Source organism: Oreochromis niloticus, linkage group LG2, assembly GCF_001858045.2.
Source record: "Oreochromis niloticus isolate F11D_XX linkage group LG2, O_niloticus_UMD_NMBU, whole genome shotgun sequence".
NCBI classification, from domain to species: Eukaryota; Metazoa; Chordata; class Actinopteri; order Cichliformes; family Cichlidae; genus Oreochromis; species Oreochromis niloticus.
In genome coordinates, this window is record NC_031966.2 from 15,800,185 (window position 1) to 15,825,225 (window position 25,041).

Genomic DNA, 25,041 nt, shown 5'->3' on the forward strand with positions numbered 1-25,041 from the left:
CTGTACACTGTGTTCGGCGCCTCCGAAACAATAAAGTTCAGTTAGAGCAGCCTTTCAACGCCTCTCTCTGTCTCTCACTAGCAAAGTTGACCCAGACAGTAAAGCTATTTACCGGCTACGAGCCAGACACAGAAACCGCAATATTAGTCAGGGGTCCTGTTACCACGGACAGAGCTGCGGACATCGCCCAGGTAACAAGAGAGTACAAACATGTTGAGGGATTGGCTGTGTTAGTTCAATGAGAGATTTATTTTGGAAAGAAAACAATTTTGACTAGGAGTCAAAAACTAATGTGTACACTTATGTCTGCATTTTTATTTTGTTAAATACGAACAAAATTATAGCAGGAGAGCTGCCATGTGTCTGGCCAGAAAGAGAGTACCAATGTGTTTATTGAAAGCCTTTAGTTAGTTAAGAATGAGAGAAAAAAAATGCATTCATGTTTGCAGTTTTGTCTTATTATACAATATTTGAAATTTTATTAAAAAAACAAAGAAAATACTATATTTTAGTGGGTGTTTTTCGGTTTGTTAACCCTAAAGTGGCCCACCAATGAGATGACAGTGCCAGCAGTGGCCCATGGCTCATTTGAGTTTCAGACCACTGACTTAGATGCTTTTAATTAAGTTATCTTTTTCTCTTGTAAGCTATGTGTGAATTTTCAGAAAGACTGTTGAAAAACTGAAAATACTCAGCAATTTGTGCATTCAAGACTGACTGTAATACTGGTAGCTTAGCTGTAGCATTTGTAGCTGAGGGCTTCAGCTTCTGGGTAACAAGGAAATGACATCATTCACGTAGATTACTGATTGGCAGCGCTAACTCGAAATTTCGAGTTATTTTTCTTAAAATTTTGAGTTAATAAGTCGAAATTTCGAGAAATAACTCAAAATTTGGAGAAAGATAACTCCAAATTTTGAATTATGGATACTTTTTTTTCTTTTTTTAGTGGCGGAAACAGGCTTCCATTCAATTTCCCTTAGAATCCTTCCATTTTTTAAGGATTTTTGCTGTGTTTTCACTGCTTTGAAAGCAGAGTTACCCAAAAGCATGAATCTGCCGTAGTGTGTCTTATGGCTTCTTTGTACACATGACTGCTCGTTTTTATTTGCAAGGGTTATTGAATTTATGTTTGAAGAATCTAATTGCCTGATTGGCGATGCGTAAGAAATTAAATTATTTACTTGTGATTGTGTTTTTCCTTGTGAGTGCCCTTTAGAATAAATAGAATTTCACAGATGTCTGTCAACCTGTATTTTACAGAGAGAGAAGGCTTGAAGAAGGCTTTCAACAGTGTGCCTCTATGAATCCTATGGGTGGTGCGAGAATGGGGTCTCTGCCCCATTTCTATGAGCCATTCTGTCCTTGTAAACCCACAAACACAGCTTGTTGTTCCTTCCAGGAAAAAAGTCAAAGGTATTCCTGGTGGGTGCTGGATTCCCCCCTTTGTTAATGATTCTGTTTATAATTTTGATGGACAGAATTTGTAGACATGGTCAAAAATGGATTGAGGCCAATGCAGACATTGTTCCTGTCTGCTGAGTTTGAGAGAGAGCTGAATGTGGAAAAAGAAGCTGTCAATTTACTTGTTGATCTATAATCCTACGCTTAAATGTGGTCACAAGTTGTTGGTAGTGATCAAAAGAAAGAGATCAAAGATACAAGCAGCACTTCAAGGGTGGCTGGCTCCCCCTTAGACATTGGGTAATGAGTTCAGTCATTCGGGATTAAAGCCGCTACTGTTTAATGTCGAAAGAAGGCATGTGACATGGTTCATGCATCTGATGTGACTGCTCTCTGGGCACCTTCCTGATGAGATATTCCTGGAGGATGCCCCACTCTCAAACATGCTGGAAAGACTTTTTTGACTGGATTGAGAATGCCTCTGTGTGAGCTGAAGGAGCTGGCTGAGGAGTGGGTAATGCTGCACCTTGAAAAAAAAAAAACACAAAAAAAAAATTGACAGAAGAACAGGAGAGACAGAAGTTAAATTCCTTGAAGTCCAATCAGGGGAATGGGACACAGTTAGGAAAACTAAAGAAAACAGGACGGCGACTAGGCCACTAAATACCAAAACATCAGTGAACTTTAAACAGAAAAACAATAATAACAGAGGTCGCAATGAAAGACCAAAGAAACAAAAACTAGCTGTAGCTAACAACCAGAAAGCTCATGACAAACACCCCCTACACACACAGACTATGGCATTTAGAAGAATACTAAACCAGTTGCACAGACAAAGGAAGTCACTCAGATCTGGATCTATTGTTCCATTTGTGTTATCATTGCTTAATCAAGACTGTAAAGGACTTCTAAGAGTTGACAAATTTCCACGACAGCTGCACAAACAAGAGCTGTTTATGCGTGGAAAACAATAAGCGTTGCACTAGTTAGGTGCATGTAAACTAGTTAACACTGGCTAGCGAGCATGCAACAGCGCAAAAATAGTTTGGCTGGATCAACAAGGGTCTTGTATTCTTTTATTTCAAAGAATTGTGGTATGTGTACGGTGACGGTGTCTGTAAAAGAACAAGCAAAGCCACATGTGGCAGCTGAACTGTGAAATGGAGGCTGTGGCTGGCCACTTCTCTGTTTCCGACATCCCGTCAAACCTGTTTACTCAGAATGTTCATGAATTTTGTTATCAACAGAATATGCAGCTGGTTCACAAGAAGCCTTCACTGGCTTTTTTAAAACTTAAACCATTAACAAGATCATTTTCTGATCTGTCTTTCTGGTCATGGCCATGTTTCGTTCAATTTTATGCAGAGTTGAACAAAAGTAATTATTTTCAATCACACAAACGCCACTCACCTGTGCTTACATTTTAAAATGTAATAGTCGACTTTCGTCAGGTAAAATCTTTCATGCTCTCATGATGTTTAATATGTAGCACTTAAGGCTTATTTAATCAGAGGTCAAATTAAATCTCATCAGTATCTCAGAAAGAAGTTTGCAGACCACCAGCTGATTTGCATGTGACTGAAAAGAAAGACATGACAGATATTAGAAGCCACAATAAATGATGTCTAGTTTCTTATGAGGTGCATTTAGGGAACTGAAAAAATTGTTCTTCAGACCTACCAATTGCATATTTAATTAAGCTGAATAATCTCTGGTATTTATATATAGTTCAAGTTAACCCAATTTACCACACCAGGCTTCATTATGCAAAACATACTCCCTCTCCTTAGACTCTTGATTTTGATCTTCTTACAAAAGTCTTTAAATCAATTTGTCTTGATCGAAAGTGTGCAAAGGTTAAGCTACCCTTTCCACCTGAAATAGGTTCCAAGTTAGTACAAAGTCCTCATACAAACCCTGGAGTGGTGGTGGTTAGGCTTGGTCCCATTAGGAATTTGTGTTACTATATGTACATTCGGCACTACATATGTTTAAGCTGATGTTAGGGAAAGATTGTAGTTTGGATGAAACCATGTTTGACTGACCTCTTTTACTTGTTAATGCAGCAGAATTACCAACAGACACTTTGTACATCAGGGGCCAACTCCAGGCCTCGAGAGTCGGTGTCCTGCAGGTTTTAGATGTGTTCTTGATCCAACACAGCTGATTTAAATGGATAAATTACCTCCTAAACATGTCTTGAAGTTCTCCAGAGGCCTGGTAATGAGCTCATCATTTGATTCAGGTGTGTTGACCCAGGGTGATATCTAAAACCTGCAGGGCACCAGCTCTTGAGGCCCAGAGATGGCCACCCCTGTTGTACATAAATTAGCCACACCAGCATCTGTGGCACAATAGTACTAAATAGCACCCCGAGGATGGGGAATAAGGTGCATTAAAGAATGCTCTGACAAGATGGCTAAGAGGCTATCCTGCCTGTGGCTGTTTGCACCTCTGATGGCTTCCTTTCTGAAAAAAAAAAACTAATTAGGGTAGGCACAATTCAGCTACAAATGCAACACTGGAAGCATTGCACTGTATCAGTGTAGTTTTGTTGAAATCCAAATATCAACAGATGCTGTTTTGTTTTCTTAAGCATACTTGTGTTGAGCTTACTATTTTGAGTCACAGACTGCGTTAAGGTCAGAAAAAGAGATGCGTGAGGGGAAGATCAGCTGTTTCAGCCCCTGAGACTTTCTACAAACATTAAGGTGAGAGCAGTGACTAATTAAGGAAACCACATTGTTGAAATGGAAATTCTCATTGAACAACAGTTCTTATCAAGTGGTTGCTTGATATGCTGCAAACTGTTATTGTTTAAAACTTTCTTATTTTTATCTGACATGTCTTGTGAAAAAGGATAGAAAAACATTAGCCCCCTGCACAGAAACTAAAAATAAAAAAGCAAGAGAGAAAAAAAAATTCCCCCTGTGGATTCACACCAGATAACCACAGCTGAATTTTCCATGCATCATTTGTTTCTCACTGCTTGTGAAACATGAACCAAAGAGTTTTTACAAGAAGCTGATCAGAGAGTGGATGTGACAGCAGAACGCATGAGGCAAAACTGTTTAGCCCTTTGTTTCATTATGAATGGTCGACGTTATTAAGGTCAACAGACAACACGTACAAAATCTAATTTAATTTGCACAATCTTCTAGTGAGTGGCGAAACACAAAGTAACACCACAGTTAGTCACACAAGTACTACAAAAACTGTTGAAGTGCTAAAGTTAAAATTCATAAAAGTAATGATGACTGGTCTTATTGCCTGAGATTAAGTCATTTAGTTTCAGATGCACTGATAGGAGGAGCAGGAACTTGCAGGCCCCACATGTTAATGATATGATGACAAATACTCTGTTGCCACCTGCTGATGAGTTGTTAAATGCTTTAAATGTAATTCCCCAGTGATTATTAAAGAAAAAAGTTACAATTATAATATGATGTATTATCATTATTATTATTATTATTATATATTTTGCCTAAATGAAAAACTTCTTTTTACTTAAATCTTTCTACAAATTTTGTATAAATATCACATAAAAATGTTCATTTGTCAGTCTGTCAGTTGTCACTAATTAAAATGAATAAAAAAGACCTTGTGATTGTGATCATCTGCCTCTATCTCACCCCATTCTTAGCATCCTCCTTTGTCACACCAACCTGCTACACACTCTCCTTCACAACATGCACAGTCCCTGCTCTCCACAAGTGAATCAGTTTGCCTCCCTTACTAAGTCTCAAACCATACATTAAAGCAGGGCTCATCGCCAGTCATATAAACCTTGACTTTTACTTTTGCTGCAATCCTTCTGTAGCAATTCCACTCCACTCCACTCACTCCACCTTGCTTGCACTCGCTTCTACACTTATGTACTGTTTACTTCTTTTTCGCTTATTGAACCTCTGCCCATCTTTACTTCTGAGAAGCTCTACCTCTCTGATATACTTTTTTATATTCACTGTGTGGTCGCCCTGATGCCATTTAAGGTAATTAGTGGCAAAATGTTGCTCCAGCTGTTTTTTTATAGTACCATTTAGTTTTTTATCCTTCTGTTGTCCCAACTTTTTTGAGATGTGTTGCTGACATCAAATTAAACATGTATGTTAAGTTTATCTTAAAATGGCACAACTGTTGTGTTTTCTTTGTTTTATTGTCACCTTAACATGGGATTATGAGATATGCAAATATTTGCATTTGTTTCTATCTATATTTATCACTGCTTCCCAACTCCGGAATTGTGATTATATATGTAACAATGGTTACATATACAATTGCGCACTTGGACACAGACTCAGAAAAAGCTCAGAAAAAGCTCAGGATGAGACCAATATGACAGAAAGTATAACGAAAAAGTGCACAACAAACTACACTTTCCAGCAGCCAATAGAATCAAATCCACTCTTCCCATGAGACACTTTAACTCTCACAACAATTCATGTTGAGGTTAGTGTAATGTGTTCTTTTTTTCATACCTGAAAACTGATGTCAAATAAATGTCAGCCAAGCATCATCTACTCTGAAAAATAGACATAATCGATGTGAGAAAGCAGTAAACCAAACAGTATGTAACCAGTTCAAAAAGTGTAATAAAGAAGCTAAAAATGTTAAAGAGTGAAAGGAAAGAGGAAAATTAAGTGAACTCAATAAGTGAACTTGTTTAAACCCCACTTACAAAGTTAGTATTCTGTAAAACTCAGGTGGTTTATGTTTGTTTGTTTGTTTATCTGGCAATAAATATTAGTATGTTCTGTATCTCTGTGTGCTTTGTCTGCATCATTTTTCTGCTGTAAAGATAGCTGGTATTTGAGATACTTTTGTTTTCATTAATAAATGCTTTATGAGGGAAAAACAGTCCTCACTTTATATGAACTCACACAAAATACTTAACTAACAATTAGTAACTGACTGAAATAACCATAATTTACCCTATGAAATAAGTATTAATAAAACCTCTATTAACACACTCACAAGCAATGAGGTTATATCTTAATCATTATATAGATAAATGTCCTTATAAATACATCACTTATTTAGACTTTATAAATGATACTATGAACTCATTATATATGGGGTTGTTAAACAAAAATAAACATTTATATCTGTAGTTATACATTATATACTAAAGATGAGTACAGCTTTATAAATGATCAATTAAGCACTTAATAAGCGCTACATAAAAATCCTAAAGCAAGTGGAACTTGCTTTAGGTAGAGCCAAGTCAGTCATTTCCTCCACAGAACCACTTGTCACTGATATTTTCTCTTTTTTGGACTGTTGCTGTCAGTTGGTGCTACATAAATAACATTCATTTGGACTGAATTGAATTGAATTTTAGCCTGTATGCATATTTTGCCACCTCAGTATTAACCTTGTAAATGCTGGAGTTAATGAGGTTAAAAAAAATTATGATAATATTGAATTGCATGTCAGTTACTTACTTAACAGAAAATTTGCACAGAAACAATAGAAAACTTAATTTCATCTCTACTGACCCCAGAACATACTGATGTTCTAGGGTCTATTGTTAAAGAGGTCTGGTATCCTAGTGCAAAGCGAGCTGCTGAGGCCCAGGTTGCTCTGCTTTGAAACCAGTCTGTGTGGCAATACTGTATTAAAGGGAGAGCATCCTCACATGGGTGTTCCTGTTGTACAGGCATGTGATGGTTGAGATCTTGCACTCGGCATGATTCTGGCTTTACCTATAGCTCCACCATGGGGATAATTTATATGATATTAACCAAAACATCTGCTGCTGCTTTTCATGTAAATTCATCCACAAATTGCACTGTGTTAACTGTGTTTTTTGAAGAAGCTAAACCATATAGTATTTGTTCATCCTGCTCTTCAGATCTTTTGATGAACAAAATGTCATTGCCCTGCACCAATGAAACATACAGATAGTAAATTTCCTCTGTAGTGCAGAGTTTCATGTATTTGAGATATTGCTTGCAGCACGTATTACAACCCGGAGTAGAATTGCCATTTGCTTTTCCTGTGCTTAACATCTGAGAACATGAACTACTATCAGACAGACATCTGAAACATGGCAGAAGAAGATGAAAAACAGACAAAAAATGTTAAGATCAGTGTGACAGGAAGTGTACTTTTAAGTCTGTTCTGTTTTAACCAATCAGATGCTTCAACCAATCAGATGGTCTAACAAACAAGCACATGTCACCTCTTAAACCTACTGAAATGCCTCAACAAGGAGCAGTGTCAAGATGGTCATATTATGGATGGTATTGGTTTTTCTTCATGAAGGCTGTAAGGGCTTTTTTATTTTTTACTCTGATCACATGTCTGAAATATAATTATTTATGTTGAATAGATTTGTGTGTGTGTGTGTGTGTAATAACACACATTGGAATATTGGAATATTTTCCCCTCATGATTATTTTTTTCTGTTTTGTTTTCACTCAGATTCTCTGGTTCCAGTGAAAACCGCTCATCTTGGTGAAACAGCAACTTTAACGTGTGCTAGAACTACTAAAGAGATCAGCAGTAGAGTCCAGTGGTACAAGCAGAGTGTCGGAGATACTCTTAAATTAGGTGTTACATTTTATGGAACTACAAAACCTGTGTATACTCCAGAGTTTCCTGAGTCAAGATTTGAGGCAAAAATTGATAAAAATTTTGGCAACCTGACTATTGTGAAGACAGTCCAAGAAGATGAGGGCTACTATCACTGTGAGCAAGGCAGTAGTGTTAGTAGTGAATGGAGAGGGATGTATTTGTTAGTAAAAAGTATTCAACTGTTCTACTTTTACAAAGATTTTAAAATTCTCTGAGCTTGTTTTGAAGAACGTCTTTGTGTTTTGTATTACACAGGAAACACTCAGAGGTCATCAAACTATATCGTTGTCCAAAAGCAGATGGAATCAAATCCAGTTTATTCAGGAGACACAGCGACTCTCGAGTGTTCAGTCTTCTCTGATTCTGAGAACAAGACGTGTCCAGGAGATCATAATGTTTTCTGGTTCAGAGCTGGATCTCATCCAAACATCATCTACACTGATAGAAAAAGAGATAATGAATATGAGAACAGATATCACCCTCAGAAAAGATGTGTTTATCGCTTCTCTAAGAACGTCAGCTCCTCTGATGCTGGGACTTACTACTGTGCTGTGGCCGCATGTGGGGAAATAATATCTGGAAATGGAACTATACTTAATATTCAAGGTACCTGTACCTGATTTTGTCTCCCGTACTGGAAGTTATACTCAAAACATGTTTTTAAGAACTGATTTTTTTGTTTGTTTTGTAGAGCAAACAACACAACCAGTATTTTTTCAAATGACAATATTAATAGCCTGTTTGGCCGTTTCTGTTATTGGAAACGTTTTCTTCATCTGCAACCGAAGGGTATGTAAAAAATGTAAAGGTAAGTGCTATCAGTGGTTTAACATTCATGTATTTTAAAAACATAAAACTAATTCAACTATAAAAACATAAGGAAATATTATTGAACAGACTGATGATATTTTTTTAATGGATTATGCTCCAGAGTGGGTATCATATCTTTGTGGAACTTCAGTAACTGCAGTAAATTCAGAAGGAAATGTCTCATTAAGTGTATTTCACTATCATATATTTATCATGATAAGATTTTTTTTTATTTCAGGAATACGAAATGCTATATCGGAAGTACAAACTGACAACTTCCACCAACCAGTAAGTAATGAAAGTGATGCAATGATTTAGTTTAAATATGTCTAAAGAGTTTCATATCTTCATCTAAACTACTTTTTTATATGCTTTTTGTTACTACACAGACTGAAGCTGATGATGATATAAACTATGCTGCACTGAATTTTTCTGCTAGAGAAACAAGAGTAAGAAAGGCAGAGTTTGCTGAGGACAATGTGTTCTCTTAAATGTTGAGTTGAATGCTAAAGACAATGTTGAGCATGTCCTGAATTTTAAATAAACCTCACATTATGTTACAGATCCCATGCCTGTGACTGCTTTCTGTGTTTTTTTCTAAATAAAGTTATGTAATTAGTAATATGATTTGCGACATAGACACCTGTGTATTGGTAAATTCATATGTTTTGTTCTGTAATTGAGTTGCTTATTTATGTTATTATATATTATGATATTAGTAACAATATCCCTCAAGTAGATCAGTAGAATCCTTCCAAAATATTAACTGATGAAAATATAACTAATGAAAACTGTGTAATCAACAGTCTGGAGAATATAAATGTTGCTATTGTTTTAAACAACCTTCTTTGCCACAGATTAGTAAGTTATTATTAGTAGTTAGTTTCCATGTTGCAACAAAACTGCAATTCTAATAGAGAACATTTCAAACTTAAATTTAAAGGTATAGGTTCAGGAAGCATAAGCTTTGTTTTACTCTGAAGCATACTTTCTGTGAAGTTGAAATAAGGAATAAAGACAATAAACTGTGACTTGTCTTTGTCAAATACATGAATCATGAATACATGAGGTACATATAACATAGAGGGGAATAAGAGTTTTAATGACAGCAGATTATTTATTGGTATTTCTCCATTTGAGTGGTTAATCAATATTGCATGCATATAATATTAACACAGTAAATATGCAATATATATATATATATATATATACATATATATATATATATATATACATATATGTATATATGTAAATGTATATATATATATATATATACACACACACACACACACACACACACACATATATGTATATATATATATATATATATATTCATTCTTCAAAGGGGAGAGAGATTTACTAGTAGTCTCTCATTCCAGAGTACATGGTGTGTCATCCGGTAGCTCCCTGTTATTCTTCCATCTTTTAGCTGTTCTTGAGGGAAAATCAAGTGCCGCATAGTTCACTCCCACTTCTTCACCCTCCTGCAAATTAGTAAGAGCAAACTGTAATTGAACAACCAATATAAAACCTGGTTAGGATTTACATTATACAGTTAAAAACACACAGAACATAGTCACAATTAACTGCAAATTCCTCACAAACTCTGCTTCCTATAAGAATAACCATATAAAATAATAACCATAACCAAAGTACTTTTTTAGTGTTAAATTGAAAAATGAAAACAAACAAAGAGCATAGTTGAAAATTGAAAATTAACGAGTGTCTCTCTGTGTCAAAGTTCAATTCTTGTTGACTCATCAGTCCAATCCAGCACCCTCACTTACAGCTCTTGTTGGGATGCTGGTTGTGGTTGATTACTACACTGTAATTTTACACTTCAGCTTCAGATTCATTTGACAATTTGCATGCATTTCACATGATAAAAGTGTTCTGTTTTTCTTAAAGTAAATTTTAAGCTTACTGGTTCTGTGTTTGTCTGAAAATCTAATATTTTATATACCACATTATTCAGTTGAGCCACAGTCGATCTCTCCTGTTGACTGACTGGAGATTGATTGGAGGCTGTAACTTTTCCTGTTAATAAAAAGAAGACATTACCATTGTCAGAAGACATACAATGAGATGTTAACAGTGTTAAAAACATATGCTATTAGGTGTAAATGTTTCCCAGGTCAGAACCAATAATCTAATCATCAAGACTAAATTAATACTGCATAGGGACTCAGTTAGCTGTCATGTTAGCTTCAGTTCTTTTTACTATAAATATTATGATGGATACATTCATTTCATAGTTTAGTCTACTCTAACTGTTACCAGAAGATTCACACTGTGAACATCCTGTTCTTTTACATCAAGAAATAAAATCTGTCTACCACAATGGCTGCATTAGTCTATGGAGTCACTATCATGGTCATAAGAACGAAACGTGATACGACTTCTGCTTCGCTTTCTGTATCTGTGACTCATCCAGGAAGTAGGCATCTGAGGTTTGGTGTTTGAAAATGCACAAGACAGATTTGATAGATCTATAGTGTTTATGTCTAATTCTGACTGAAATCTATCACATCATGCATTATTAGTGAGGATTTCCCCAATGTCACCTCAAATTTTTGTCACTGCTTGATAAATGGCTCAGCAGAAGCTCTTCTGCTTATATACTCTATGTGGGAAGTTGGGACATAGTTCATTTCTGACATTCATAATTCGCAAAAAACTATGGTGGTGAAAATACAAACAACATGTTTGGGGTATACTGTCAAGAAAACTTGAACTAATAGTACCTGATACGACATTTGAATTTCTACCAGTTCAGAAACTTTGCAGTTCAGGAACTGGCAACTTTTTTCTTCTTCTTTTTTTTCCCTCAGAGGACCATGCACTAAAAACCCCCAAACTGAAACCTTTCACGCAAAGTGCTGAAAGATGTAATTTTGTAGACATGGCCAATCATGAGCATGACCAAACAGCAGTGAAAACAGTAACTCAAATAACCACTCATTATAATCAAGGGATCCAGAAGAGAATCTCTGAATTTTGAGTAGAACGTTGAAGCAGGTGATCAACAGCAGCAGAAGGCAACACCTGATGCTACTCGTGAGTGTGTGTGTGTGTGTGTGTGTGTGGGTGTGTGTGTGTGCACATGTGTACATATGTGTATGCATGTGTGTCAGTAACTTACCTCTGCTGTGTTTCCAATCTGGTTTTTGTTTTCTGATGAGAATCAGTGCAATATTCCCAACCACAGAGCAGGTCAGCAGTATCACAAGCACAGTAACCAGCGGGAACCCCTCTGGAATGAGAAAACATCCCAGACATTTAACATCTCATTTACAAGTCTGTGTAACAGTGCACGTCTACATACAGAGCAGTTCTATATAAAGTACATATAATGATTATTTTCATATTTAGGACTTTAAGACTCTTTTCACAGAAAGCTAGAAACAAAAAACATTCTGGACTCCAACCACTTCACTGACTCATTTTCCTACATCTGCAATACCTCAGTAATAAATTAGCATAAAAGTTAGTTCGGGCATTCACTCATGATTTTTTATGTATATGTTCAAATTTTACTTAGCATTACTTCAGAACAGTTATATTAAAAAAACTTGCCCCACCCTGAAGTTCATGACAAAATGCCTGCAGACAACCTTTTTCTCCTCAATCTCAACAGCACTTTTCGTTCCCTGCATTACACAGTAACAGCTGTACAACAAAGCAAGATTAAGGGGCTAAACTATGTTTAGCTTAGTTCTATTTTCACTTTCACAAAGGTGGCTCTCTTTCAATCTGGCAAAATGAATGAGGCACCTCGTGTTGAATGCATTCATTTATTCATTCATTGCATTTACTCACCATTGGATTGTACAATATTAATAAAAAATAATTCTAAATCTAAAGATATAAAAAAGAATCTGGGATAATCTGGGAAATTTGTCCATATACGGAATAGAAAAGAGAGTGGTGCAGACAGAGTTCACAAATACGATTGTAGCCTTTTTTATTATGAATAACTGTTCAAGTGTTCCCTTAATTTTTTTGTGGGCTTGTCATGATCAAATCATAAGATTAATGATTTTCTGCAGCGAAAGATGATAATGAGACCAATCATCTCTTACTGCATTTTAGATTTTGTCACAAAGAAAGCCCAGCTATGTTGAACATGTGTCATAGTGCACCCTTCTGCTAAACATCAGCACATTCATATTTGGCAAAGTTTAAACACAGTTGAAAAGAACTAAAAAAAAAACTAAACTAATTCTGTACGCTTCATGTGACATATTCTTATTATACAATTTTCCTATTGGATTGTAGTGTATTTTAATTGTTCATATTAACAACACTGATCACAACATAAATCATCATATAAACTACACAAGACAACATGAGCAGCTGAAACAGAGGGGCCTTTATGTGACAAAGAGAACACTGCAGGAAATGGGGAGAAAACACATACACAGAAAAGTACAGAGAAAAAAAAGCAAAGGTCACAGAGGCAGCCACATGCCACCTGTGAATTTATCAACTCATGTGGGCTGTAAACTGAAAAACTACTTCATAGGTCAAAGAAACCAGTGAGGCTTAAGAACATTATAATGTTTATATAAGATTGAGCAGACTTAAATTGCTCTCCTACATGTTCACAAAATCAGTGCAGCAACAACTGATACAGATAAGCAAATATTAAAATAATACTTCAAAAACATACCTATCTTCACTTCTGTTCCTTTACCAAACAGGATCTGTCCACATGTCACCACAGCACAGTAGTACGTCCCAGCATCAGATGAGTTTGTTATAGTTTTGGACAGACTGTAATCACATTTCCCGTCCTCTTTATTTCTGATACTGCCGTGGTAAATGCTGCCTGGATGGGATTCTGATGCACCTTTAAACCAGTGCACTTTGTCTTCACCTGGACACTGATCTGTGTCATCTTTGTTCTCAGAGAGGAGTGAACACTGCAGAGTCATTGTATCTCCCAAATGTACTGACTCCACGTCTGAAGTTTGTTTCACGGTGAAAGATTTCTGCTGCGTTTTTGTATCTGTGTGAATCACAAAAAGACACAAAATAGCATTAACTGTAATTGTTTGGGTTTAGAAGCAGATATGACAAAAAACAGTCAAATTAAAATACATTACCATTCACTACTAAAAGCGTGCTATTAAAAAATTCCATTACGTATGCCGTTCCTCCTTGGCATAAGTATGTTGCTTCATCTTCTTTGCTTGCATTTCTTATGGTAAGAGAATAGATATTACCCACTTTTGTGGCACTGAATTTTGAGTTGTTAAATTGTCCCTTACGTGATATTTTGTCAAAACTTCCTGAGGCAATTGTTTCAATCATGTATCCAAAATTCAGCTTATACCAGTAAGACAACCCAACATCATCCCTAGGGATACTACATGTCAGAGTCACATTATCTCCAAGTTTAGTCACAGTTATAGAAGTCTGGAAAGGACCCTCATTCCCTTCGGTCAAAGCTAAAAACAAAACAACACAAAACACGGTTTTGGTTAGAACATGACAGGACAAAGCATCTTAAAAAGGTCTCATCTATATATAAACATTACTCAACCTTACAGATTTTGTTTTATATTGTTTACAGTGTCACATGTTTCAGTGCAGAAGAAGTCAACTCACACAATGTACTTAGAAGAATCAAAGAAAGCAGTCTTCTGATCATTGTGGTACCTTAGCCTTCTCTCGCACAACTGATGTCTTCCCACTCAAAGGAAGATTTAGTCACAAGCTGATCAAGGTTTACCAAGTGGAAATCACAGTGATTGGCTGAAGCACAGAAAATGCACTTCCTGTAAAATTCAAACCATTTACAATGAATCTACACTGTACAGTTTGTTGTTGCTGATGATTCTGCAGGAAATAATCTGGTATAACTGAAGCATAACAATAACAACTAATTCCTACAGTTATAACCAGGCAGCATAGGTCAAAGTATAAATTAAAAAAATAAAGTTTTCAGTGCTCACAAACTACACACTTATTTATGTGATGGCCAGCAGAATCCAGTGGTGCATGACTCAAGTGCTGCAGTTTTGTTTTGACTGCACACAAACTGATTTGTGTCTTTTTTTTCCAGTCAAAGTCGTAATCAAGCTAGCAAGGAATTTGGAAGAAAAACATTCCGATATTTAGAAGAAAATCGTTACAAACAAAGATAGCTAGATCAAAGCACATTTTAATACAACAGGGATCAGCTCTTAGCCCTTTCTTGTTTTTAATGGTTGATTGACAGGTGGACAGATAAAATCAGGCAGGAGTCTCCATAGACTGTGATATTTAAACATTATTTGCCGTGAAGGTACGGAGGAGGTGGAAGAGAGCCTGGGGAGTAAAGGTACTGGAGAGAAGAAAATGAAAGTCAAAAAAAGCAAAACAGAATTTCTCGGGATTGCACTTCTATCAGGATTTTACTGATTTACAAGTTACAGAATAATACTTTATGCATCTACATCCCAACATTTTCGGAAAAGGTTTTAAATAATTATTTTCAATGCAATGCACAGATCAATGCGTGTTTGATTTGTTGGGTTTTTCCGGTTATCTTCAGTTATTAAAGAATGTGTGAGTTTAAAAAAAAACAATCATACTTTTACAGTGTGGTAAAATTTCAAATGGGATCAGAATACTTTCAACATCGCTAAAAGCATGAAAGCATTCTGATCAATGTTAAAAATCTTGCTCATGATTCTAAAAACAAAACCGCAACAACAACAACAAAAACTCTATTCTGATTCTATTTCTGGTCAAAGTGAAAGTGTGAAAGTAAAACTGTACAACAAATTATATCAATACTGTGAACAATTATTTCAGAGGCTAGAATTATCCTGACACCCTTAAACATCAGGGACCAAAAAGTTTTTTTTTTAATCTGACATGATATAATAAGAAAGTACTTACAGTTGAAGAAGCCACAGCACATTGAGCAATTCTCTGAGAGGTGAGAAATGATGGGGGGGAAAGTTTAAAAGAGGCCACCACACAAGTACTTGACTGCAGCAAGTGCATGATGCAACTCATATTTTCCACAATACAAGCAAAGCGATCCCCATTTCACATAGCTACAATGCATGTACTTAAATTTGGTGTTGTCACTTTAAAATAATAATCTGAAGAACATTACACAAAACAAATAGATAATGAATAAAAATATATTCAAACAGAGTTAATAATAGTGTGTTCATTGGTCATTGCCCAAAAAAGCAGAAAAGCAGCTATCCACTCATCTGGATAGCTGCTCTCTGAGGTAAACAAAATACTACACATATTTGCACACAACATTAAAGTAGCTCTTTATTAGACAGTTTCTTCCCCAGTTGAAGAATAACTTTGTTTTTAGTCTTTTTCTATTGAAATGTTTTACATGCATACTTGAAACAGCCAAACATGAGCTGTCACTCTGAAACAGAAGAATATCAGTACTCCTTTTATACAGCAATGCAGTAAAACGTCTTTTTAATGGTTACTTTTGTTTCTTTTGGGATCAAAAATGTATGTAAGCACTTTCTGAACTTATCTTTGTAGATCTACTGGATGCTTCCTGCAACTATGTGTCTTTTTCACATGGTCCAGCCTAGTTTAGTGTGTCCCCTATATGTGTGAATTATTAATCTTTCTATCAACTGGACAGGAAAAATTTTATGTTCTAGCAAACCCAGGTTTTATTTCCCTCCATGCTGCCTTAGTCTAATGGCAAACCATGAAATAGCAGTTTATCTGTATATTTACATGGACATAAATTGTCCTTTTATTTCTCTCAAGTTAGAATGACTTTTACTTAGCTTAAGTCTCAAGAACAGACAAGACTTCTCATATATCACAAGTTATGATCTTTCTAGCAAGTTATAGGGTTAGGTTATTCTTGCATAAACCCACCCAAAAACTCACGAAAAAAATAAGTATAAAAGTAGTATAAAAAGGCATTGCATGGTGTCTCCATAGTTAAGTTTAACTGCTGTTTCTGAATGAATTACATCTCTACCACCCCTCCAAACTATGGAATATTTCTCTTTTAAAAACTGGAAAAACATGTATCACTGGATTCAAATTTGTTTTACAGTAACTATCTTGAAGCTGTTGTCAGTTCAGATGCACTAAATTTGCTGTCTTGTGCAACCAAAGTTTACTGGACTCCCACTAACAAATATGTAGTGAACTGAAACCTGCTGAACAGGAGTCTTTGTTGTGGTGGGGGATTCTGTTATGACATACTTTCAGTATTTTCAAGGCTTCTGTTTTAACTTAGTTGCAATTATGTACACTGTAAAGAATGACTTGAAATTGTTTTTTAAATATATTGGTTATTTTCTGCCATCACATTATTTGTTTTACACACATATCTCTGAATTGTAAATGGTAAAATCCAATTGGTGGTTAAAAGACAGAAAGATATCCTTAAAACAATGGCAGTATTTCTAAAGCTTATATTTTACAGTGTATGTATAATTACTGAATTTTGTTCTTTTGGTCAAAAACAAATAAACAAACAAACAAACAAATAAACATTGCTTCTACAAGCATTTATAAAAGAACAGCTTGCTTTGAACAGCTCAGTGAACTCCAGCGTGGTATCATGAGAGTAACAAATCAGACAATAACCTCATGTCAGACGTCACATTTGTTACTAAATGGTTCACAGTCAACTGTGAGTGGTGTTATAACAAAGAGGAAGCAAATAGGAATGACAGCAACTCCACCATGAAGTGGTAGGCCATGTAAGGGGGAGTTATGGTATGGCATTATTTTTCAGGAAGTGAGCCCGGCCCTTTAGTTCCAGTGGAAGAAATTCTTAATACTTCAGCATAAAAAGACATTTTGGACAATTTCATGCTGCCAACTTTGTGAGAACAGTTTGGGTATGGCCCCTTTCCTGCTCCTATATGACAGAGCAAGGTCCATAAAGACAGATGAGTGAGTTTGGTGTGAAAGACGTTGACTGGCCTGCAAAGAGTCCTGACTTCAACGTCATGGAGTAACTTTAGGATAGAGGGCAGAGTCTAACGTAACATATGGAAGAATGGTCAAAAATTCCCATAAACACATTCTGAAACCTTGTGAAAACCCTTCCTGAAAGAACTGAAGCTGTTACAGCTCTGAACACCTCAGAATTCATTTGGCTGCTTCTGCCCTGTGTCTCATCCTCAATCCTGGGAGCCTTGCACGCTCAAGCTATGTATAAATGATGTGCTATGCTTTAGATCATTCTTCTGGATCAGCCTTATCCATACTTTTTCCTTACCAACATTCTGGTAGCTGATTGTGGTTTCAACTGTCCAAAGAATGTTTTTACAGAATTAACAGTAACTATCTTGAGACTATTGTCAGTGCAGATGCACTAAATTAGCTGTCTCGTGCATAGTTTACTCAACTCCCACTCACAAATAACTATGTAGTGAACTGAAACCTACTGAACAAGAGTCTTTGTTGTGGTGCATATTTGTATTAGTACACCTTCAGTATTTTCAAGACTTCTGTTTTAACTTGCATGCTTTTTTAACACTAAAAATATAATTAAAAAATTAAAACAGGAAAAAAGAGATTAGTGGTCATTTTCTCCCATTAAACTAAGTTTTTGTTTTGTTTGTTTTGTTTTTTGTACCTAAATTTCAGGAAATGGTAAGATTTTAAATTGTGTGGTAAAGTGTAGTTAAATATTTTCATTTGTATTTTTGTTTGGGGGTTTTTCACCATATATATATATAAAATATTTCAAATTCTTTTCTCTCTTGCAAGCTATGTGTTAATTTTGTGTACTCTGTAATTTGTAATCTGATCATTCAAAAGCTGCACCACATAGTGACTAAATACAAAATCAACAGATCAACACAATTACCATATGATACAATAGTTCTTCCTTGGTGCAAAAAGCAGATCAGGTGCTTTGATGATTAAAGTTCACTGTACGTTTGCTGGTTGGTGAGCTTTGCCACTTCAGAGCAGACTTGTAATCCTCTTATCTCATGAACTGTGATATGACACTTTCCCTGTGTGCTATGCAAACAGAGCTGGGCTAAACACTTTATTTGTTGTTGTATGTATTGTTATGTAAACCAAAACAAAATATACAACAACATTATTCCTCCTGACTCTTTTACATTATCAAAGCAACATAATGTAAAATAAGATAAATGTTAGGATTATATTAATATATTAATATATTAGGATAATACTGCACAATTAGTGAGATAACTTCATTAAATTTCAGAAATCCTGTTTTTCATGGATGCCTGGATGTTAAACTTAATCGTAGAGCAGCCACACTGATCATTTTATTAACGATGAAATAATTTAGACATTTTTTAAACTCTCACTGATGCCGCAGTGTTTCTTTGACTTTGGGACCTGAAGCAGAGTTTGGACCCGGACCCAGCCATAGCTGGACTTTTTATGGGCCAATGTGGGGGGGTTCCGTTTTTTTCCAGTAACGGTATAAACACTGAAAGGTGGTGGATTGGCCAGATGCTGGGAGATGTGTAAAAATAACTCAATTGTTTAGTGGTGGCTATTGCGGAGCTTCCACAGATTCAGTAACATTAGCAAGTGGTGGAGGCCAGCAGATGAACTTCAGGTAAGAAGTTATGACCTGCAGTCTGTCTGGGTCAGATATATACCAAGTTTAGGTGGAGTTTATTTTCGTTATGCTGACTTTTTACAGTCAGTTACAATAACTCGTACTGCGTACTAGCTAGCATGACAGAATTTATATACTGCTGGGCGGGTGCTATGATTTTATTGATAGTGAACTTTATTTTATTCATAAGGTTAGTTATTAGAGTTTCCAACCGTCCCATAAAAAACGGAATCATCTCGTATTCAGAGAAAATATTATTAATATATTATTGAGGTGAAAAGGAACACAGTTTGTCCCGGACTTCAGCTACAATGAAAAAGACACAAAGCTGGAGTTATTCTGTGTCTTTGCTGCACAGCTGCTTCTTCTTCTCTCATTCTCTCCCCTCCTTCTCCTGTTGCTACTTCAATCATGAAACTGATCAATGATCAGCTGATCAGCTTTTCTCTCTTGTTTGTTTATCGCCCACTTTGCGCCAGAACGGGGAAACCGGCTAAACAACAGCAGCACGTTTAAGCTTGATGGGTGGCCTGGTGGGCCGGTCTCTAGTTAAAATGCCCGGGCCGATTTTTTGTCCCAGTCCAGCCCTGGACCCAGCTAATGACATCAGACTTAAAGACCGGATAGCAATAGCGCCAGGCGGCCCATAATGTAATTAGTATGCTACAAAAACCCCACAACAAAGGAGGATGTGAAGTCAGTGATATACCTGCTGCTTGGTCTGTGGTTTTTTCTCAAGCTTGGAGTTTTTTGTAGCCTTTCTCCTCGTTGCCAGGTTTTAAAAAAAAAAAGTGGCTGATTGTCACAACTCATTGAGTGACACTGAGTGATCTGCCAGTCAATTGCATGCAGTCTGTGGACGTCACATTATCGAATTGCTTGAAACCCCAGTGGAGTAGATACTAAAAAAGTACCTGTTACAGCTACAATTGCCTAATGTAATGCTAATGCCGCTGTACTTTAACTGATGTTAAAACTAGCTATTTGCTGATTAGGAAAGCATGTTTACGGTTCAAAAGCAAATAAGCAGGTTAACACTACACTCTGCCAGATAACTAAATTATCTTTACTGTCTCTATGTCTGTCTCATTTCCCTCCCTGGGCATCAGACAGTTTTGGTTTTAATGTTTTTTGGGTTTTTTTTTTCGTTGTTTCTTTTTCCTGTCCTGCAGTATCACGGTCTGAATGCTTTGCTGTGCCAAACGCATTTTCTTTCCTAAGAGGAGCGCCTTGGACTCTCTGTAGGATCAACTTTATATCTTTGATTTTATTATTCATATTATTATCTGTGTGGCTTTTATGATGACACAGACAGGGGGTGAACAGCATGAGAACAAAGCAGAGGACAAGAAAGGAAAGGGACAGAAAGGAATAAAGAAAAAAAGGGGGTGCGATGAAACAGGTAGATATGCTGGGTCAAGACAAAGGGAGGTACACAAATGAACATTGCATTTGCTCTTTGTGTGTGTGTGTGTGTGTGTGTGTGTGTGTGTGTGTGTGCGCGCGTGTGTGTGTGTCCGTCCATGTGAAAGAGATGTTAGCACAGGCAGTGGGGGGCAACAACCAGTGAGGAGCAGCAGGGAGGGGAGTACTCTTACAATGTCCCAGAGGGACTAAGGCTCAGTAAACCCCAGAACCAGGCCTAGCCACACACACACACACACACACACACAAACTACGCCATCCTCTGAAGTACTGACGGATTGGTGTCCCCTAGAGCCAGCAGTGTCATCGGGATGTAGTTAAAATCCCTCCAAATCAACAGCCAACCCCAGCCATACTTGCCAACCTTGACACCTCAGAATTAGGGGGACATTCAGATATACATATACAAAAAAAAAATTCAATTTCACAGTGTTTAATTATTTAAAATTATTTATTTAAAGTAAGTAAAATGCCACCGTTGTTACTGTCCCCCAGCCGGGGCTGTCGAAATTCAGATGCTGCATCCACCTGAGGACCCGGACTTCATGGTCTAACTGGACTAGGTCCTCCGAAAGCTGGGTAGGCCGGAAGTGAGTGATTGTACATCACGAGCTCTCTCGGTGGAGGGAAACTCTGCCGCCTGCTCCTTGCTATCTAAATATAACTGGACGCTGGCGTAAATTCTCGACCATCTCACACTTCTGTTTAATCAGTTTTCTGTTTGACGTTTATTCAGCTGTGTGAAAACCCTCCCGAGGGATTAATAAAGTTTTATTTAATCTAATCTGATCTCATAACTTTGATCTCAGCCAAACCGATTTACTCAGGAACAAATAAAACACGGAAAAAAGTCAAACAATCACATTTTAGGTTATCTAAGTGACTTATATATCATGTTTAACCTGAGTAGCGAAAGACCGCGGGGGTTTGAAAATGATGTGCCGGGAGTTCGCTGTTCTCGCCGGCTCAGATATTTGAAGTTTACACAGGTACATTCTCGCCTGAAAATCTGCTAAAAGTTTATTTTGTGACCCAGAAAGAGCAATAAGAGCAATATTAAAACGAAGTAGCTGCCGCCATTGTCGGAAACTGGAATTGGCTGAGCCGCGCTATGAATTCTGGGATATGGTTTTTCAATTTTGTTGTCTGGGTAGAAAATCGGGAGAAATCTGGAAGAATGGTGGCTCCGGGAGATTTTCGGGAGGGGCACTGAAATTCGTGATTCTCCTGGAAAAATCGGGAGGGTTGGCATGTATGACCCCAGCCCCACCCCAGCCCCAGCCCCACCCCAGGAAATTGAGGTGTAAAAAAATCCGCCAGCCCCCCTCCCTACTTATCTGTGTGAAAAGTGGTCTGTTGGATGCGTGTATGGGTGCAGCTCAGTGTATTAGGGGTAAATAGTGAGAGTGACTGTGTGAAAACTAAGCACTATTAAAATTGAGGGGACAGATGCAACACGAGATTGCTGCAGAGGAAAGTATTATTATTACAATTTAATAGGCTTTACTAGACAGTTAAATTAATATTTATGCACATTCTAATACCTTTACAGAGAAATTCTCAAAAGTATTGCTGCATACTTCTGATAACTGAAAGATTTTGGTGGAACAGGGCCAAAACCAGAAATATTTATGTATGGAAACAATGAACATTGAACTCATTAGATGCACGTTTTAGCACCTGCGCCAAATCACAACAAAAGTTTTGCACGTTTTTCTTTCAAAGAATGTTGGTACGTATTCGTCAGTGGCTGTGAAAGAACAAGCAAAGCCACATGTGGCAGGCGAACTGTGAGATGCAAGTTGTGGCTGGCTACTTCTCTGCTGCCGACACCCCGCCAATCCTGTTTACTCAGAATGTACATGATATTTGGTATCGACAGGATATGTAGCTCGTTGACAAGAAGCCTCCGCAGGCTATTTTTAGCTTAAACCGTTAGACAGATTTCAGTTTTCAGCCTTCCTGGATATGGCCTTGATTATTATAAGGCCAAAACTAATTACTCTAAACCTGAACAACTGCAAGTGTGCTTAAGTTAAAAAAAATAATTTCAGTGAATGTCTGAGAGTTAAACTCTTTCATTATTTAATGAGGTTTTCAGACCTTGCGTAAAATGGTGGAGAGAGGAAAAAAGAAAAGACATATATTAGAAATGAGGATGACTATTGTCTGGTTTCTTATGAGGTAGGTATGGGGGACTAAAAAACAATCTTAAGACCCATCACATAACACCCAGTCCACATTGTGTAATGCTGCTTTGTCAGCATTATTTGCTGTATCCCTGTTGCATGTCTTTCAGTGCTAGTACATTGACTCTCCTATCAGAGATATGCTGGCCCCTGACAACTCCCACATTTAACAAACCTGTAGAGTCCTCGTTAGAAGGCTAGAGGGGTGGTAGTCAGGACTGGTTCAATTTGGACAGGAGTGGCTAACTCCAGGCCTCGAGAGTCAGTTAGATGTGTCATTGATCCATCACAGCTGGTTTAAATGACTAAATTACCTTCTCAACATTTCTTGAAGTTCTCCCGAGGCCTGGTAATGAACTAATCATTTGATTCAGGTGTGGTAACCTAGAAGTTTGTGTTTTTCACTTTTTTCTTCTCCCTTTTCATCTTCATTTCTACTCAGTTTGGTTTAGGAACTACATTAATATACGTATGACTGACCTCTCAGTTATGGCATGACAAATATTCATTAGAGCAACTACGTCAAGGGACACATTGTATGTCAATTAGCCACATTAGTAGCTTCGAAAAAGTGATACTTATTTGGATAGTCTGGGGATGAGTGATAAGTGATAAGTTCACTATAAGCTAACTATTTAGTGGCGCAATGCATAAAGGTCAGAAAAAGAGGCATGTGAGGGGAAGATCAGCTGTCTCTGCCACTTTCACTTTGAACAAACATTAAAATGTACCAGGTGACTAAGCAGCACATTTTCTTTTCAAAACAAAAAATCATGATAACCACATTTCTGCAATAGAAATTCTAAATACTATGTATACTATGTATATGAACTGCTGCCGTTAAAAAAACAAAGCGGGAAAAGTTCAGAAACTAAAAATAAAAAACAAGAAAAAAAACCCTTCTGTGGATTCACACCACACAACCACATCACTGCTTAATTTTCCATTCATTGTTCATGCTGCATGTGAAACATCAACCACAACCAAAGAACCATGTATAAATGAATCATTTACAAGTTACTTATTTTTAAGTTTTGCGTAAATTAAATCAACTCAGTGCAAATATTGCACCCTCAGAGAGACACGACTCCATTCTCCTTTTGGTAACTTTATTCTCCTCAGTTCAGGTTTGGAGTTTACAGGCAGCATAGCATATCATCAGCAAAACATTGCTCTCACGTCTCAGACACTGTTTTTTTCCTTTTTTTCTGCGCTTACAGATGACATCACACGTCTGAACTCTGACCTCCTGGAGCTAGTGAACTACAAAAACTAACTAGAAATGTGTCCAAAAATAAAACACAAATAAATAAGAATAGTCTTTAAAGATTTTCCCAACGATTCAGAAAAATGTACATTTTATAACTACTTTTAGAGCGCAACACCAACACTCAGGTAGATCATTGAAACTCTGATCATTAAAAATCTTGTTTGATGATCACAAAGTGAATGTGATGCTGTGCTGCATGAGCCCACCAGTTCCCCACTATGTTTATTTTTAAAATGAACACTAATTGCACATTTTTCTCTTGTTGTAAATGGTTGATGTTACTAAGGTCAAGTCCCTTTCATGACTAGATTACAGAGTAAAAAGTCAAACACAAAGTAAGGCCACATGTAGTCCTGCTATTACTACAAAAACTGTTGCTACAATTTCAGTCTTATTGTCTTATGGAAGTAAACTGAAATCATTTAACTTCCGATGCATTAAGAAGAAGAATTGTAGGCCCAAAATGTTGAATGAGTGGCGGCAGATGCTCTGCTGTCACCTGCTGGTGAGTTGTGAAATTCTTTTCTAATGCCCTTTTCTAATGATTATTTAAGAAAAAAAAATGCTACTACACTACGTTTTGTATAAAGTGGAAATGTTACAAATATTGCATGAAATGCCATACAAATATTCATTTGTCAGTTTATCAATTTAATTGAATGACAAAAATTTTTGGTTGGTGATATAAATCCTAAAATGCTTGTGTTTGACATTTAGAGAATTTAAGGTATTTATTGTTTGCTTATTCTAAGTTCTGTTAATAAAATTATGAACATTTAAGATTTTTGTCATGACGTTTGTTT

The 25,041-nt window shown here is 36.7% G+C and overlaps 2 protein-coding genes and 1 long non-coding RNA gene across 10 annotated transcripts in view; 1 reads left to right on the plus strand and 2 right to left on the minus strand.

The window, feature by feature from the left end:
* The window catches only part of LOC100702625 (uncharacterized), a 31,212-nt gene extending 21,218 nt beyond the window's left edge, over positions 1-9,994 (plus strand). Inside the window, exons 1-6 of one of the 4 annotated variants that reach the window (XM_013271387.3) lie at positions 7,550-7,674; positions 7,831-8,154; positions 8,239-8,589; positions 8,675-8,791; positions 9,032-9,081; positions 9,183-9,994. In XM_013271387.3, coding sequence (XP_013126841.1) covers positions 7,632-7,674; positions 7,831-8,154; positions 8,239-8,589; positions 8,675-8,791; positions 9,032-9,081; positions 9,183-9,284 — 987 coding nt within the window. In that variant the 5' untranslated portion in view covers positions 7,550-7,631 and the 3' untranslated portion in view covers positions 9,285-9,994. Of the gene's footprint in view, positions 1-7,549; positions 7,675-7,830; positions 8,155-8,238; positions 8,590-8,674; positions 8,792-9,031; positions 9,082-9,182 lie in introns of those variants that run through there. The other 3 variants (XM_003445237.4, XM_019362233.2, XM_025910549.1) reach the window with 3 other exon arrangements.
* Positions 1,095-3,528, minus strand: LOC102079434 (uncharacterized). 3 transcript variants are annotated; one of them, XR_003221773.1, is made up of 3 exons: positions 3,321-3,431; positions 2,815-2,982; positions 1,095-1,930 (listed from the first exon to the last, which is right to left on the minus strand). It is a non-coding gene; the product is annotated as an uncharacterized LOC102079434 (long non-coding RNA). The 3 variants fall into 3 exon arrangements; XR_269008.4 differs by lacking the exon at positions 3,321-3,431 and adding an exon at positions 3,450-3,528 and having other exon boundaries at positions 1,096-1,930; positions 2,825-2,982; XR_001224405.3 differs by lacking the exon at positions 3,321-3,431 and adding an exon at positions 3,450-3,528 and having other exon boundaries at positions 1,096-1,930.
* Positions 9,995-10,105: 111 nt separating the features above from the next.
* On the minus strand, positions 10,106-14,999 carry LOC100702894 (uncharacterized). Of its 3 annotated transcripts, none has more exons than XM_005467313.4 (6): positions 14,407-14,999; positions 14,067-14,246; positions 13,466-13,804; positions 11,936-12,046; positions 10,757-10,830; positions 10,106-10,277 (listed from the first exon to the last, which is right to left on the minus strand). In XM_005467313.4, exons 1-6 carry the CDS (start codon positions 14,447-14,449, stop codon positions 10,164-10,166), a joined length of 861 nt encoding a protein of 286 aa, XP_005467370.1. In that variant the 5' UTR covers positions 14,450-14,999; the 3' UTR covers positions 10,106-10,163. The 3 variants fall into 3 exon arrangements, with proteins under 3 accessions (XP_005467370.1, XP_005467369.1, XP_019218429.1); XM_005467312.4 differs by having other exon boundaries at positions 13,902-14,246; positions 14,407-14,998; XM_019362884.2 differs by lacking the exon at positions 14,407-14,999 and adding an exon at positions 13,902-13,996 and having other exon boundaries at positions 14,067-14,163.
* Positions 15,000-25,041: the final 10,042 nt, after the last annotated feature.